At 40.4% G+C, this 11,889-nt stretch overlaps 1 protein-coding gene across 1 annotated transcript; it reads left to right on the top strand.

Moving 5' to 3' along the window:
- Window positions 1–274: 274 nt before the first annotated feature.
- Window positions 275–7,391, top strand: IL20 (interleukin 20). The gene is made up of 5 exons (XM_054980425.1): window positions 275–376; window positions 515–580; window positions 1,324–1,476; window positions 5,716–5,790; window positions 7,314–7,391. Exons 1-5 carry the CDS (start codon window positions 275–277, stop codon window positions 7,389–7,391), a joined length of 474 nt encoding a protein of 157 aa, XP_054836400.1.
- The last annotated feature ends 4,498 nt before the right edge of the window (window positions 7,392–11,889 follow it).

Raw genomic sequence — 11,889 nt, 5'->3', positions numbered from 1 at the left:
GTAGGCTATAAGATAGTGAACAGGTGATTTGCAATACATACAGACTGAAATTGCTCAAAAAAGGAAATCTTTATGTACATGAGACCCAGCATTTAATGCATCTTGCATTCAAATCACAAAACCAGCATTTCCCAGTACAAGGTACGGCTGACTCAGATGTTTTATTTCTCACTAATAGCTCTACTGGCTGGATAATGAAGGTTTTCTACCCATTGCTAAAATGGAGAATAGCTGTGTCTCCTCTGTCCTATATACAATCTTTCTGCTATGTTGGATGCCCATCAGCAGCCTCAAACGACTTCATTTTGGGCACTGTGTGGTCTCTGTGGATATGTATGAAATACGAAAGGGCTTTGGAGAAATCAAGGAAATGACTGTGAGTAGGGGGGCAGTCTTGTTTGGTAACTGGGAAAGGGCAGCAGTTAAATTGTATTGTATTGAATTGTATTGGTGTGGGATGCTCAGTTTGGGTGACAAATCTGGAGGCTTTTACTTTTGTGTTTTTCTTCTCCAGCAGGCTCAAGACCAGTATACAAGCATTAGACTCTTGCACAGATCATATTCTCTTCCAGATACCAAGGTATCTCTCCTATATCAGTTAATGTATAAAATTAAGATTTGGTGTGTGTATGGGGGGCGGGGGGCATGGCTGATCTCAGACTTTCCATTTAAGCTTTTGTACTTCATCTCATATTTGTTATTCTGTAACCTGAGCTATCAAGGTTGGATCTGTAGTCTACGGCATTAAGAAATTTGTGCTGGTTCTGGGTAAGGCTCCAAGGTGAAATTGCTATCCAATATTCTCTTCTGTGAATGTTGGTACTAAATATTCATCTGCTATTTCCAGTCAGTCAGCAGATATTTGTTACTGGGATTTGACATCCAAATATATTTGGTTTTAGAATTAGATATTTAACAGGTCATACATATTTTGTAGCTAGCATTCAATAATATTTGCTACTTGATATTACAAAGATGTATAGAATTTGGGAGGAGATGATGTGCCATGACATTTAATATTTCACAGTTGATTACTATGATATTTCATATTTGACATGAGAAATCGATAGTGATCAAAAGTTGCCAGCAATCTTAAGGCAGCAGTTCTATGGGATTAAACCATGGTAAACTCAGCACTGCTTACTTCTAAGCAAACAGGCATAAGGTCTGACTGTGCAGCATTCAAAATTCCACATGCAAAATTTCAGTTTCAATGTTTTCCGGGAAAAAAATTATGGTAGAATTCAATCTAACTCTAATATTACTCACTGAATAATGGGCCATATTGCCCTTTCTAACAAGATGCCTTCTGATTCATTATAGACTGAAGACAGGTGTTGTTTCTTTCATTACTTGTTGGAATTCTATTTGGCAAATGTCTTCAACCAATGCCAAATATACAGCAACTTTCATCAAAGGAGGGTCAGCCGGATTGCCAACAATTTCCTCACCGTGAAGAAGGAACTGAATCTCTGTGTGAGTTACAGCAATGGGAAATCAGTTGCAAGCCTACAGTATGTAACATGACTGTACATATTAATGGAACATATGAAGCTGTAGTATACTGAGTTAGATCACTGGTCCACTGGCTCAATATATATCTTCATCCTACTCTCTAAAATTCTTTACCAAGAGTGCCTGGAACTGAACTGACCAATATTTTTTTTTTATAAATTTTTTTATTTTTCATAACTACAAAACACTACACAGCACTACACAAGACTATCACAAGGAAAGGGGAGAGGGAAGGGACAAAGGGGGGGTGGAAAAAGAAAAAAAGAAAAAGGGGGGGAATGAACTAAAAACACTAAACACTACACTTCAATGTTTCCCTTCATACTGTCATAATACAAAAATAGCTCCATAGGATAATGATGGAGTGGTTAATCATACAGAGAATAAACATTTCAAATTCTGATTAAACTTTCCTCCCCCTTCTAGGTCCCGGACGCAGTTCTCTCTGTGCAACCGCTGTTGCGGTGCTCTCCTCCTCCCCCCCCCCTCCGGCTCCTCCTTTTCTTCGTTCTCGGTGCAGCAGAGTTCTGGGTTTTTATTCTCAAAATCCTTTAGTTGATCTTCTGATAATATCTTATAGGCCTGATCTTTATATCTGAACCATATTCCTTCCGGGAATAACCATTTGTACTTTATTCCATGGTCCCTCAGAAGAGCTGCAAACTTTTTATATTTAAAACGCCGTTTCCGGACTAGAAATGGAACGTCCTTCAAAATCTTGACTTTCAAACCCATAAAGTCCAAATCCGCATTGTATGAGTTATATAGGATGGTGTCCTGAATCTTTTTAGATGAAAAGTCAATAATGATCTCACGAGGCAACTGTCACTTTGTTGCATATTTTGAAGAAGCCCGACGGACCTCCAAAATGGCGCTTTTAACCTCTTCTTTAGTCGTCCTCGCGGGTATCGCCAATAGTTCCGAGACCACCTCCCACAGATCCTCTTTTTCCTCCTCTTTCACGTTTTGGAGACGCAAAATTGTCTGCGTTCGTTCCATCTGTAGCCCGATCAGCTGGTTCTCAACCAGCTTCAGCTCCTTTTTTGTAGCCTTCACAAGTGACGCACTTTCCAGAGCAGACTTCTCTGCCCCCCCCCGCTGCTGCCTTAATGGTTTTCACTTCGCTTTCAATTAAGCCCACCCTTTGATCAGTTTCGTTCAGCTTGTCAACAAAGGGTTTTATGGCTTCCACCACCGCCCTGCGCACCAACTCTTCGAGCGACTCCCCCTTCAAGGTAGCCGAGATTGACTTACCGAGAGCGGGACTTTGCTTCTTTGCTGCCATTTGGGGGGGGGGCGCCAACAAAATTCTGGAACTCAACGAAGGGGAAGAACGAGTCTTCTTCAGATCAACCTCTCCTTCACAAACGCTTGTAGAACAGAAGGGATTCGCTTGTTTACGGGCTTCCGCCTGTTTCTTTTATTTGCCGTTTCTCGTTGCCCGGCGGCACTCGAGGCGCCGCGCACGTCTGCCGGCCTCCATAGGGACAAACGGGCAATTCCCCCCCGCATTGATTTCGGGGAGTTCTTCCCGCCGCGTCCCGGACCCTGGCTCCCTCCCTGGGAGTCCTGGGGGCTAATCCTTGCGGATCAGCCGCCCGGTAAACTGACCAATATTGATAGTGACTTTGGTTCTGATTCATGAAGTATTGGTGCATGTTCTCTTTCAATGTCTTTAATGTCCAATAGATGGACATGCTATGCCAGATTATTCTAGGATAATTGTGTGCATTTGGTTTCTGTTCTGCTTTTAAAACATCTCCCTGTTTCTCTAAAATGTTTTGTGAGAATTGTGGATCTGCATATTGATATGAAGCATTTTTGCCTGCTTTTAAATAAAAATCATTTGAATTTCCTTTACTGTTTTCTGTCACAAAAATTGTTATAGAAACAATGTGAAGCAGTGTAGCTATGAAAGGATTAAAATGGCAATTGCAAACGTGACATTTGGAAACAGAAGGAAGCCAGAAAGGAAGTCAAAAGGGGCAAGAGAAATAATAAGAAATTACTGGTTTGACCACACAACTTGTTGCTGAGCAGGATGCTTCCCCTGGGAAATATCATGTGCTGCACTGAATTGTGATGGATTTATGGAGGGAAAGCCTGCATTTCAGCTTTTAACATAAAGCCATTGTTTCCATGATCTACTGCTGTTTTGACCACAGTTTTATTTTAATATGAAAGGTTTCTTCACTGCAGCATGAGCGTCACCAGTCAAGGATCATGCAATGAACATGATGATGCATTGCCAAGATATAACACAGCCAATTTGATTTCTGATATCAACCTCCTCACTCTGAATGGGTAGGGGAAAAGGAAAGCTATCACCAATGGCTAGGCAACCAAGCCAGTCCTCTGTGTCTTGCCTTGTTGTGTTGGTGGTTTCATCCCCTGTCAGTACTGCTAGATTCTTTTTCACATTCCAGGTATAGTTGCACAGTTATGCATGACTTGATGTTGCAGAGCGCAGATGGGAAGTGCATCTGGCTATATGTTTCAGTGAAGGTAATGAACGCAGTGTTCATGGCCATGGATGATACATGCATTTGGATGCACATCCAGTTATAAAAGTTGCAGTACTTAACACAGAAGTCTGCTTTCAAATATGTATCCCAATACATATTTGTCCAAGTTCTGCCCCAACTAGTTAATTACGTGCAACTGAATCAAGTTGAGAGAATGCCAGTCCAGTTGTATTGCCAATGGGAACATATTTTTGCTTCCCCTTCTTCTGGGCGGAGAAATTTTTCATAAAACATCCCCTCTATTTTGGCTCAGAATAAAATGTACAACACTTTACATGGGTAACATTCTTAGTTTGGCACTGTAGCATCCCTGCTACACAAGTTCCCAGAAGTTCTTACTGCATCTCAGAATGATGTATTTTGTTCAATGCAAATTAGTACCAAAACATGGTGAAACAAGTGTAGGCAAAAGTCCCGATCCAGAGACCTGTGAGAGCAGGAGTGATCAGTAAGCCCTCCACCATGTCAGGGATTTCCCCCTTGTCTACCAATAGCAATCTCTTAAATGTGTAAACTGGGCCTGGGTAGAGGAGTTTCCTTGTTCTCTTGCAATCTGGACCAAGCGGCAATCTATAGACAATCCTAAATTCCAGGGAGTTCCATGAGACTTATTTCAGAGAAAATAGACAAGAGGTAGTAAATGGTGGAAAGGGTGGGACTGGAGCTGAGCCAGAGAGCCTAGGGGATGGGAGAGGGAGGGAGGAGGTATGTTCCTTCTTTTAAATAGTCCTGTAAGATCACTTAACCTTAGTCCACGGATACTCACATGCAGCTGCACATGAGGATCTTCAGGTTCATTCACTGGACACATGGTTGGACTTTTATTACAGGATGGGATAGGGGAGCAAGAGAGAGTAACTTTAGAAGGACCCAGGCTCAAAAAGTTTGAAAAATGCTGCAGTTGGTTCAAACTGCATGCAAAAAATTTACTCCATGTGGAACTTGGATAAATAGATTATGAAGTAGTTTTATCTGAGTTACATGGATATAGCATTGAATGGAATCTCCGAGATAATAAAGAGAATTTTGCTTCTGCAAGTAATTAAAATAATGTCGCTATTATATACTTTATTTATATTGCCCATTAGCAATGGGTATATTAGCTCCTAAATATTAAAAAAACTGTCTTCTGCTTCAATAAGAAATTATTCCAAAACATTAGGGAGAACAAATGTGTGTGTTTTTTTAAAATAACCTGGTAAGAAATGAAAACTGAATATCTTTATCTTATGTGTTCAATGAACCTGAGTTTGGATTTGTAATTACAAACTGGTCTTCTGTGCAACACCAAAATTCCTATCCTTTCTAATGTTGTCCTTTGAAATATTCAGTAAATTACATTTCCTTTGTCCGTTCTTATTACTACTTCCTTCTTATTACAAGGCACATCTTAGCCAATCAGCTACTCACAGCTCTTCAAAAGAATAAAATGAGTGGATGCTGATAAACTGTTAGAAACTAATAATGAATGAGTAAACTACTCTCACACATCTAGTTTTCAAAACTTGATAAAACGAATGTTATCATGTGTTTTACATGTTTATACAGGGAGAGAGTAAACTCCCCTCCTTTAGTAATCAAAAGTTTGTTTTGGGCATTCATTTCAGCACTTCTCTGTGGGGACTCAAAGAAATATGCTTAAACATCATTTACTTAGAGCACTATTTCTCTCCAGGATACTGTTACAACATGTCCTTGTGGGAAGGAAGCCATCCACAGATACGAACAAATCCTGAGTCGTTTTGAAAGGGTAAATGTGTTTTCACTTTGTAATTTAGCAACTGTAAATGCAAGAGATCTTTTGCGTTGGTAGCCTAGTTTTATATGACAAGTGGTATCAGGCTGATCTGGAACCCTCTCCAGGAAACCATGTCTAAAAATCTTTTGTTCTACAGCTTTCATGTGTCATCCAAAAATCTCTAGCACAGCCTTTTCCCTCATTACCACTAGCAGCCAAGAATCTCTCATTGGCATGAATGTGAGCCTTAACAGCCAAGTCCAGCCCACCCATAGAGGAAGACTAGGTAAAGACAGAGGGAGTAAAAGTCCCAAGTTGTTTGCCTCAACTATATTAAAAACCCTGGAGAAAGAGAGAGAGAGAGAGAGAGAGAGAGATGCTGCTGCTTGTGCTTTTGATGAAAGCCCACAAAGATAATCGTACAGCTTCTTAGCTGGGTTAGCGATCCCCAGAGCCAATGTGGTATAGTGGTTGTCAGATTAGCATCTGGAAGAATGAGGTTTGGATTTCTGCTCTGCCACAGAAGGGGATATTTCTGATCTCGATTGACTGATCAGAGCACTGACAAAATTGTGACATAAAGAAGTGAGAAACACTAAATATCTTATCTTTAAATATCTACTCTTGCTTATTCAATGTGCTATTCTTAAGCTGTTCTCATGATAAAATACCAGGCAAAGGGCTTAAAGGAGGAATTATTCAACATGGAAATTGAAAAATCCAGCCCCCATTCATGTATCCTATGCGAGTATATGGGGGTGGGGTGGCGGCTGGGAGTGAGGTGGTTAGCCTACCCCTGATCTCTACACTTGTGCCTATGTAAGCTCTGAGAAGAAGATTCAATGAACAAGTGTGGAGCTGAAGTTGAATTTGCAGACATGACTCTTATTGTCTGCTCTTAACTTTTTTGTGTACTCGTACTGGTCACATGAAAAGGCTGACTCCTTATGTTAGATTGAACTTAAGTTTTTGAGCATGCTTAGGGGCTTTGTCCTCAGAATTGTGAAATGAAGTGCACTTTTGAAATCCTTGGCACTCCTGTCTCAGATGTAATGAAATTTTATGATTAATGATAGATTTTAACATTGTGGGATGACTTTTACCCAAGTACTTTTTGGTTTGATGCCTGCAGAGGTCACAGCAGTACACTATTCCTTTTTAAAAAGAAAAAAACACAGACTAACAGCTACAAGTGGACAATGACATTTATAGGCACATAATTCTCTGGTGTGCTATGTTAAGAATATGCTGAAAAATTAAGACACTGAATTTTCTATTGGTGTACCAACAGATATAGGGGCAGTGCTAGAGGCACTATAGATAGTATTATTTATTATCCATGCTTTTCAAAGCTAGTTGGGTTCAGCCAACTTTTTCACTCAATCTTGGTGAATTTCTCTTTGTTACTACAGCCCCAATTTGTTCATGCAGGTCCCTTCAATATTAGTATAACTGTTTTGAGAGCTCAAAAGGAACTCTTCTTTTGATTGTCACCAGCAAAACACCCCCCCCCCCATTTTTCTGTCCTCTTTCAGATGGACTCTCATTCTGCAGCCCTGAAAGCACTTGGGGAGCTAGACATCCTATTGGAATGGATTGACAAGACTGAATAGAAAAGCACAGTCACATGAATGGGCATTACAGCAGAACTGAATTGAACTTGCGTCTAGAACTCCTCAAAGCTTCCTGGGAGACTACTGATGCTGAATTTCTGCTGAATATTCAGTGCCAGATATTTGATGTCGGCATTTGACATCTGAAAGCATTTACTATTGGAGATCCAGTATTGTATAATTAACCTAAATGGTATTTGATATTATACTTCCAGCACATGGCATTTTATAATATGTAGAAGATATGAGTTTGGATCTTAATATTTTGTTCTTTGTGTGCCACTGGAGCAAGGAACAGAATCATAGGATTCCACCTCTAAGTAGAGTCAGTTTATGCTGCTGTCCCATTATACAGTATTATATATGTTGTGACTACCCATTATAAGAGGATTTTTGTGTCCTTCATTGGGGTATTATTCTAATGTTCTGTGTTTTAGTAGTATTTTAAAAAGCTTATAATGAATATAATTCATAAGGGATTGTCTTTATGTGTATATTTTTGTATATTTGTGTAAGCCTTCATTTTTAAGGACATATCCTTCATTCCTTAATGCTGTGTCACACAGACATGTTTGGAGGGAAGTTCCTAAGCGACTTATAGTGTCCTAACTAATAGTGACACCACTGTTAGTCCATTGCCTTCAGTGGACTCAGAAGGGTATAGTTCTATTTAGGATTGCACCAATAATAGTTTTTGTGCCTTTTAATGTGTGGTCAGGTCATGTGTTTCTATGAGAACTGCATATGTTTTTTAACTTATTACCAGCACCAATAAAACTGTTCCTGCTTATACTGGATGTTCTGAGAAACTGTCTTTTGGTGGGCAAAATTTAAGAGGGTTGGAGGACATGGCTTTAGATGATGGTGAAATTTGTGGGAACTAGATAGGTATATTTGTTAAATTAGAAGATATTATATTTGGGTGTCAAAATAGCATCTTGTCTCAACGAAGAGGAGTGACCTTTAAGGGACTGGAGGGGCGTCTGGGGTTTAAATGGATTTGTGCTTGGTCAAATGTATGGATGATCATTAACACTCAAAGATGTGTCTCTTTTTCATGAAAGGTAAGGGATGGCATTTGGAGAGTACATGGAAATCCATCCTTGACCAAAGAAGAATAATGCCTTTGTGGAACTTTGGGAAGTTTCTGGCTCTGGACCAGGGGAAGAGTTGACATTATGGAGTAAGATGAGCATCGAACTCACCTCAAGGGGTTGTCCATGATGAAAGGGGGAGGCCTAAAAATTGGGATTAGGAAAGACATCTCAGATCCACCACAAAAGGAATGATATGTTTTGCTTGGATGACATCAGGATTGGTCAGTGGGGAAAGCTAATATTTGGGAATCTGATAATCATCTTGGATGCTGTACATTATCCTAGCAATAGAAAATGATGTATTAAACAAATATAAGTTGCAACTTAGCTCTGGAAGCCTTTCAGAGTACAGCAGAAATGGAAATACAGGAAACCTTTTCTGGTTGCAACTGAACTCTTCTTCTAACTAAGAAAACAGAGAGAGGAGTTTAAAAATTCTAAAATCACTTCCTTGTTCACTTGCTGCTCTCTTGGGACACTTTCTAGAGTAGGTTCCATAACCACTGCAATGTGGATTCTTTCTTCCATCTCACTTCAGTAATATTGGAATCCTAGGGTTTTGAAGGAGAAGCCACCAACCTGCCAATTAATACACTATTTTTAAAGAAAACACTTATTTTTTTAAAAACGCTGCCTCTAGAGATCTGCATGAAGCAGCTCAAAAATTAAAACTAAAAACTAAAATATTAAATACAAAAGAGTTATCAATAATAAACAAGGCATAAAATATTCCAAGGGCATAAAAACAGCATAAAACAACGTTCAGTAACATAAAATGATATGCATAATACTGTCCTTAGGCCATAAACAGAACCAACCCTTCTCAGGAGCTCATATACAGAGAAACCATGCTATGGACTCCTCCTATATGACTCAGGCTTCCACTGTTACTGAATGAAACAAGTTTCTGCAATCCTCCTGAGGAAACCCAGGAAGGGCCTTGAGCTTTCCCAGAAAGATGTGGAACAGGGGTGGCCAAAGAACCATTATTAACATATTTGGAAACAACATGATATTTGCAAGCCATTAAACTTACAGACTGCACACACAAATCTCAAATTTTTCAAAAGATGTCACCCCTTGAGCATTAAATTATATAATATTCATGGCATGGGATTGTCTTTGAATTGTGTATTCCTAGTGCTATTGCATTGTTCATTGGATGTGTGATATATGATTACTAGAGGAGGTCACGGACCAGAAAAAGGCCACAGACCATGGACCACAAACTTTTCACAGTCCAGCTCCGGTTCGCAAACCAACCGGTTCATCAGTCTGGGAGTGCTTTAACCTACTTGCTCCAGCTGACTGGTGGGCCTGCCAGTCAGCTGAAGCAAGAGGGGATTTAAATGATAAAGTGTTCCTGGTGTAGCTTGCGAGTGGTGCCAGGAGTGCTCTGACTCCCCTGCCCCCCAGGACCACCAGTCAGCTGGGGCAAGGGGGGATTTAAATGTTAAAGTACTTCCAGCGCCGCTTGCCAGCAGTGCTAGGAGCACTCTAACCCCCCTTGCTTGAGCTGACTGGTGGGATACCTGTCCGCTGGAACAAGGGGGGATTTAAATGTTAAAGCACTCTAAACCCCCTTGCTCCAGCTGACTGGTGGCCCACCAGTCAGCTGGAGAAAGGGGGGATTTAAAGTTAAAGTGCTCCTAGCGTTGCTTGCCAGCAGGGCAGGGAGGCTTTAATGAACCGCAGACCAATAGACCAGCAAAAAGTCCGTGGGGTCCATGGAACACCAAACCGGCCCGATCCATGTTAAATTTTGGCCCATTTTCTGGTCTGAATCTTCCTCTAATGTTTACATTTCTCTCTCTCTTTCTTTACTTTGTAAGCTGCCTTGAGCCTCAGTGAGAGAGGCAGGCTATAAAAAAGCCAAATAAATAAAACTGTTTCCTAATTTAAACAAATTAAAAGTGCAAGTGCTAAAAGATATGGATTTTCTGCATCCTTCCCTTCCCCCCAGCAATCACTTTCCCCTCTTGGGAAAGAAAAGGTGTCTAGAATTGGCACCCAATTGGGGGAAAAGTGAAGCTCATCAAGTGGAATAGGGAGAAGGGATGATTTCATCTGTTTCCCCTTCCTCATTGCAATTATCCCAAGCTTCATAGCTTCTTGTCCATACTGGTCCTCTCCTCGAGGCATAATGTTTCTGGGTATCAAAGGGGACTGCTAGATGGGAATGAAAGAAAAATCCACATGCTTTGTGTTGGCCCTTCAGCTCTGTTGTACAGGATGTCGGGGGGGGGGGGGGCGCAGATCCAGACTACTGAGTGTTTATTTCAGATGAATATCTGAGCTCTCAGTAAAAAAATGTCCATATTGAATTTCATGAGAATATAGTTTGACTAGATTATATAGAAACTTGTTTCTTACACCGAATTGTTCATAATCGCAATAAAAAGACTAATAAAATTATGCCATATAATTGAAATTAAATAAAATACATCTAAATACATTGTGAGTTTGGGCTGTGTGATGAGGCTATTTGCAATGAGGTGACAATAGCATAATGATGGACGGGTGCATTAGTAAATTCTAATATCTACAAAAGGTATGAAATAGCATAGTTGTGGTTCAGCAACATATCCTAAGATCTTATCTTGATTAGGCATGCTGAGAACTTTACAGAGAACACAACTTGTTTGAACTTCCTTGATTACACATAAGGCAAGCTCCTGATTAGATCACCTCAATGTTCCTTTGCATAGTCCTTTTGGAACAGCTTTGTGCCTGCACAGTAATTGCTTGGTCATTGCAACTTCTGGCTCCTTTCTGCCAAGTCCAAGAACTAGATCATTTCATTTATCAGAGAAGTATCCCCTGGGCACCTGGTTATTCAAATCATTAAACAGACTGATGTGCAAAGCATAGACTCGCTAGCTGTTTGCCTCCTTTTTGTGCTTGTGCAGTTAGATGCACCCTTTAAATGACTAACTCTGCATAGATGGTATTATCTGGTTTTTTGCATCTGTGCAGTGAATAGGAACTGATTGAAAGGTTAGGGGAAAGCACACAGAAACCCTAAGAAGTATCGATTAAAAAAAGTACTGATTTTTCACACAGTATCCTTTATCCTTTTCAGAAAATGGAGGCAGCAGCAGACAGAGGGGAAAGATGGTGAGAAAGTCTAATAATGTAAGAAAACAGCGTAATCAGGCAAATGGATTCTTCCAAATTCTTTTGGATGCATCCAAACAACTGTGTCACACAAGGGTACAGCAAAGTGGCAAAATGGAGAAGGGGAAGGAATGTACTTCCCAGTTTGAGGAGAAGAGCTGTTGCAGCAGCAGCTGTCCCTAAAGCTGGCTCCATGGGTTGCGTGTACATGAAAACATGTTGCTTTCAGTGCTATATAGCACAGTTCCACATGGTGTGTGAGGAGTAAACTTCTCCCCTAGTGG

This window comes from Eublepharis macularius, chromosome 5 (assembly GCF_028583425.1).
Source record: "Eublepharis macularius isolate TG4126 chromosome 5, MPM_Emac_v1.0, whole genome shotgun sequence".
Lineage (NCBI taxonomy): Eukaryota > Metazoa > Chordata > Lepidosauria > Squamata > Eublepharidae > Eublepharis > Eublepharis macularius.
Note: the sequence above shows the minus strand (reverse complement) of the source record. Positions and strands in the feature narration are given on the sequence as shown.

Coding starts and splice junctions, on each gene's coding strand:
- IL20 (XM_054980425.1), top strand. CDS start 275: ATGCCCATCAGCAGCCTCAAACGACTTCATTTTGGGCACTGTGTGGTC. Junction 1,477..5,715: donor AGAAGGAACTGAATCTCTGT/GTGAGTTACAGC, acceptor ATTTCTCTCCAG/GATACTGTTACAACATGTCC. Junction 5,791..7,313: donor TCCTGAGTCGTTTTGAAAGG/GTAAATGTGTTT, acceptor GTCCTCTTTCAG/ATGGACTCTCATTCTGCAGC.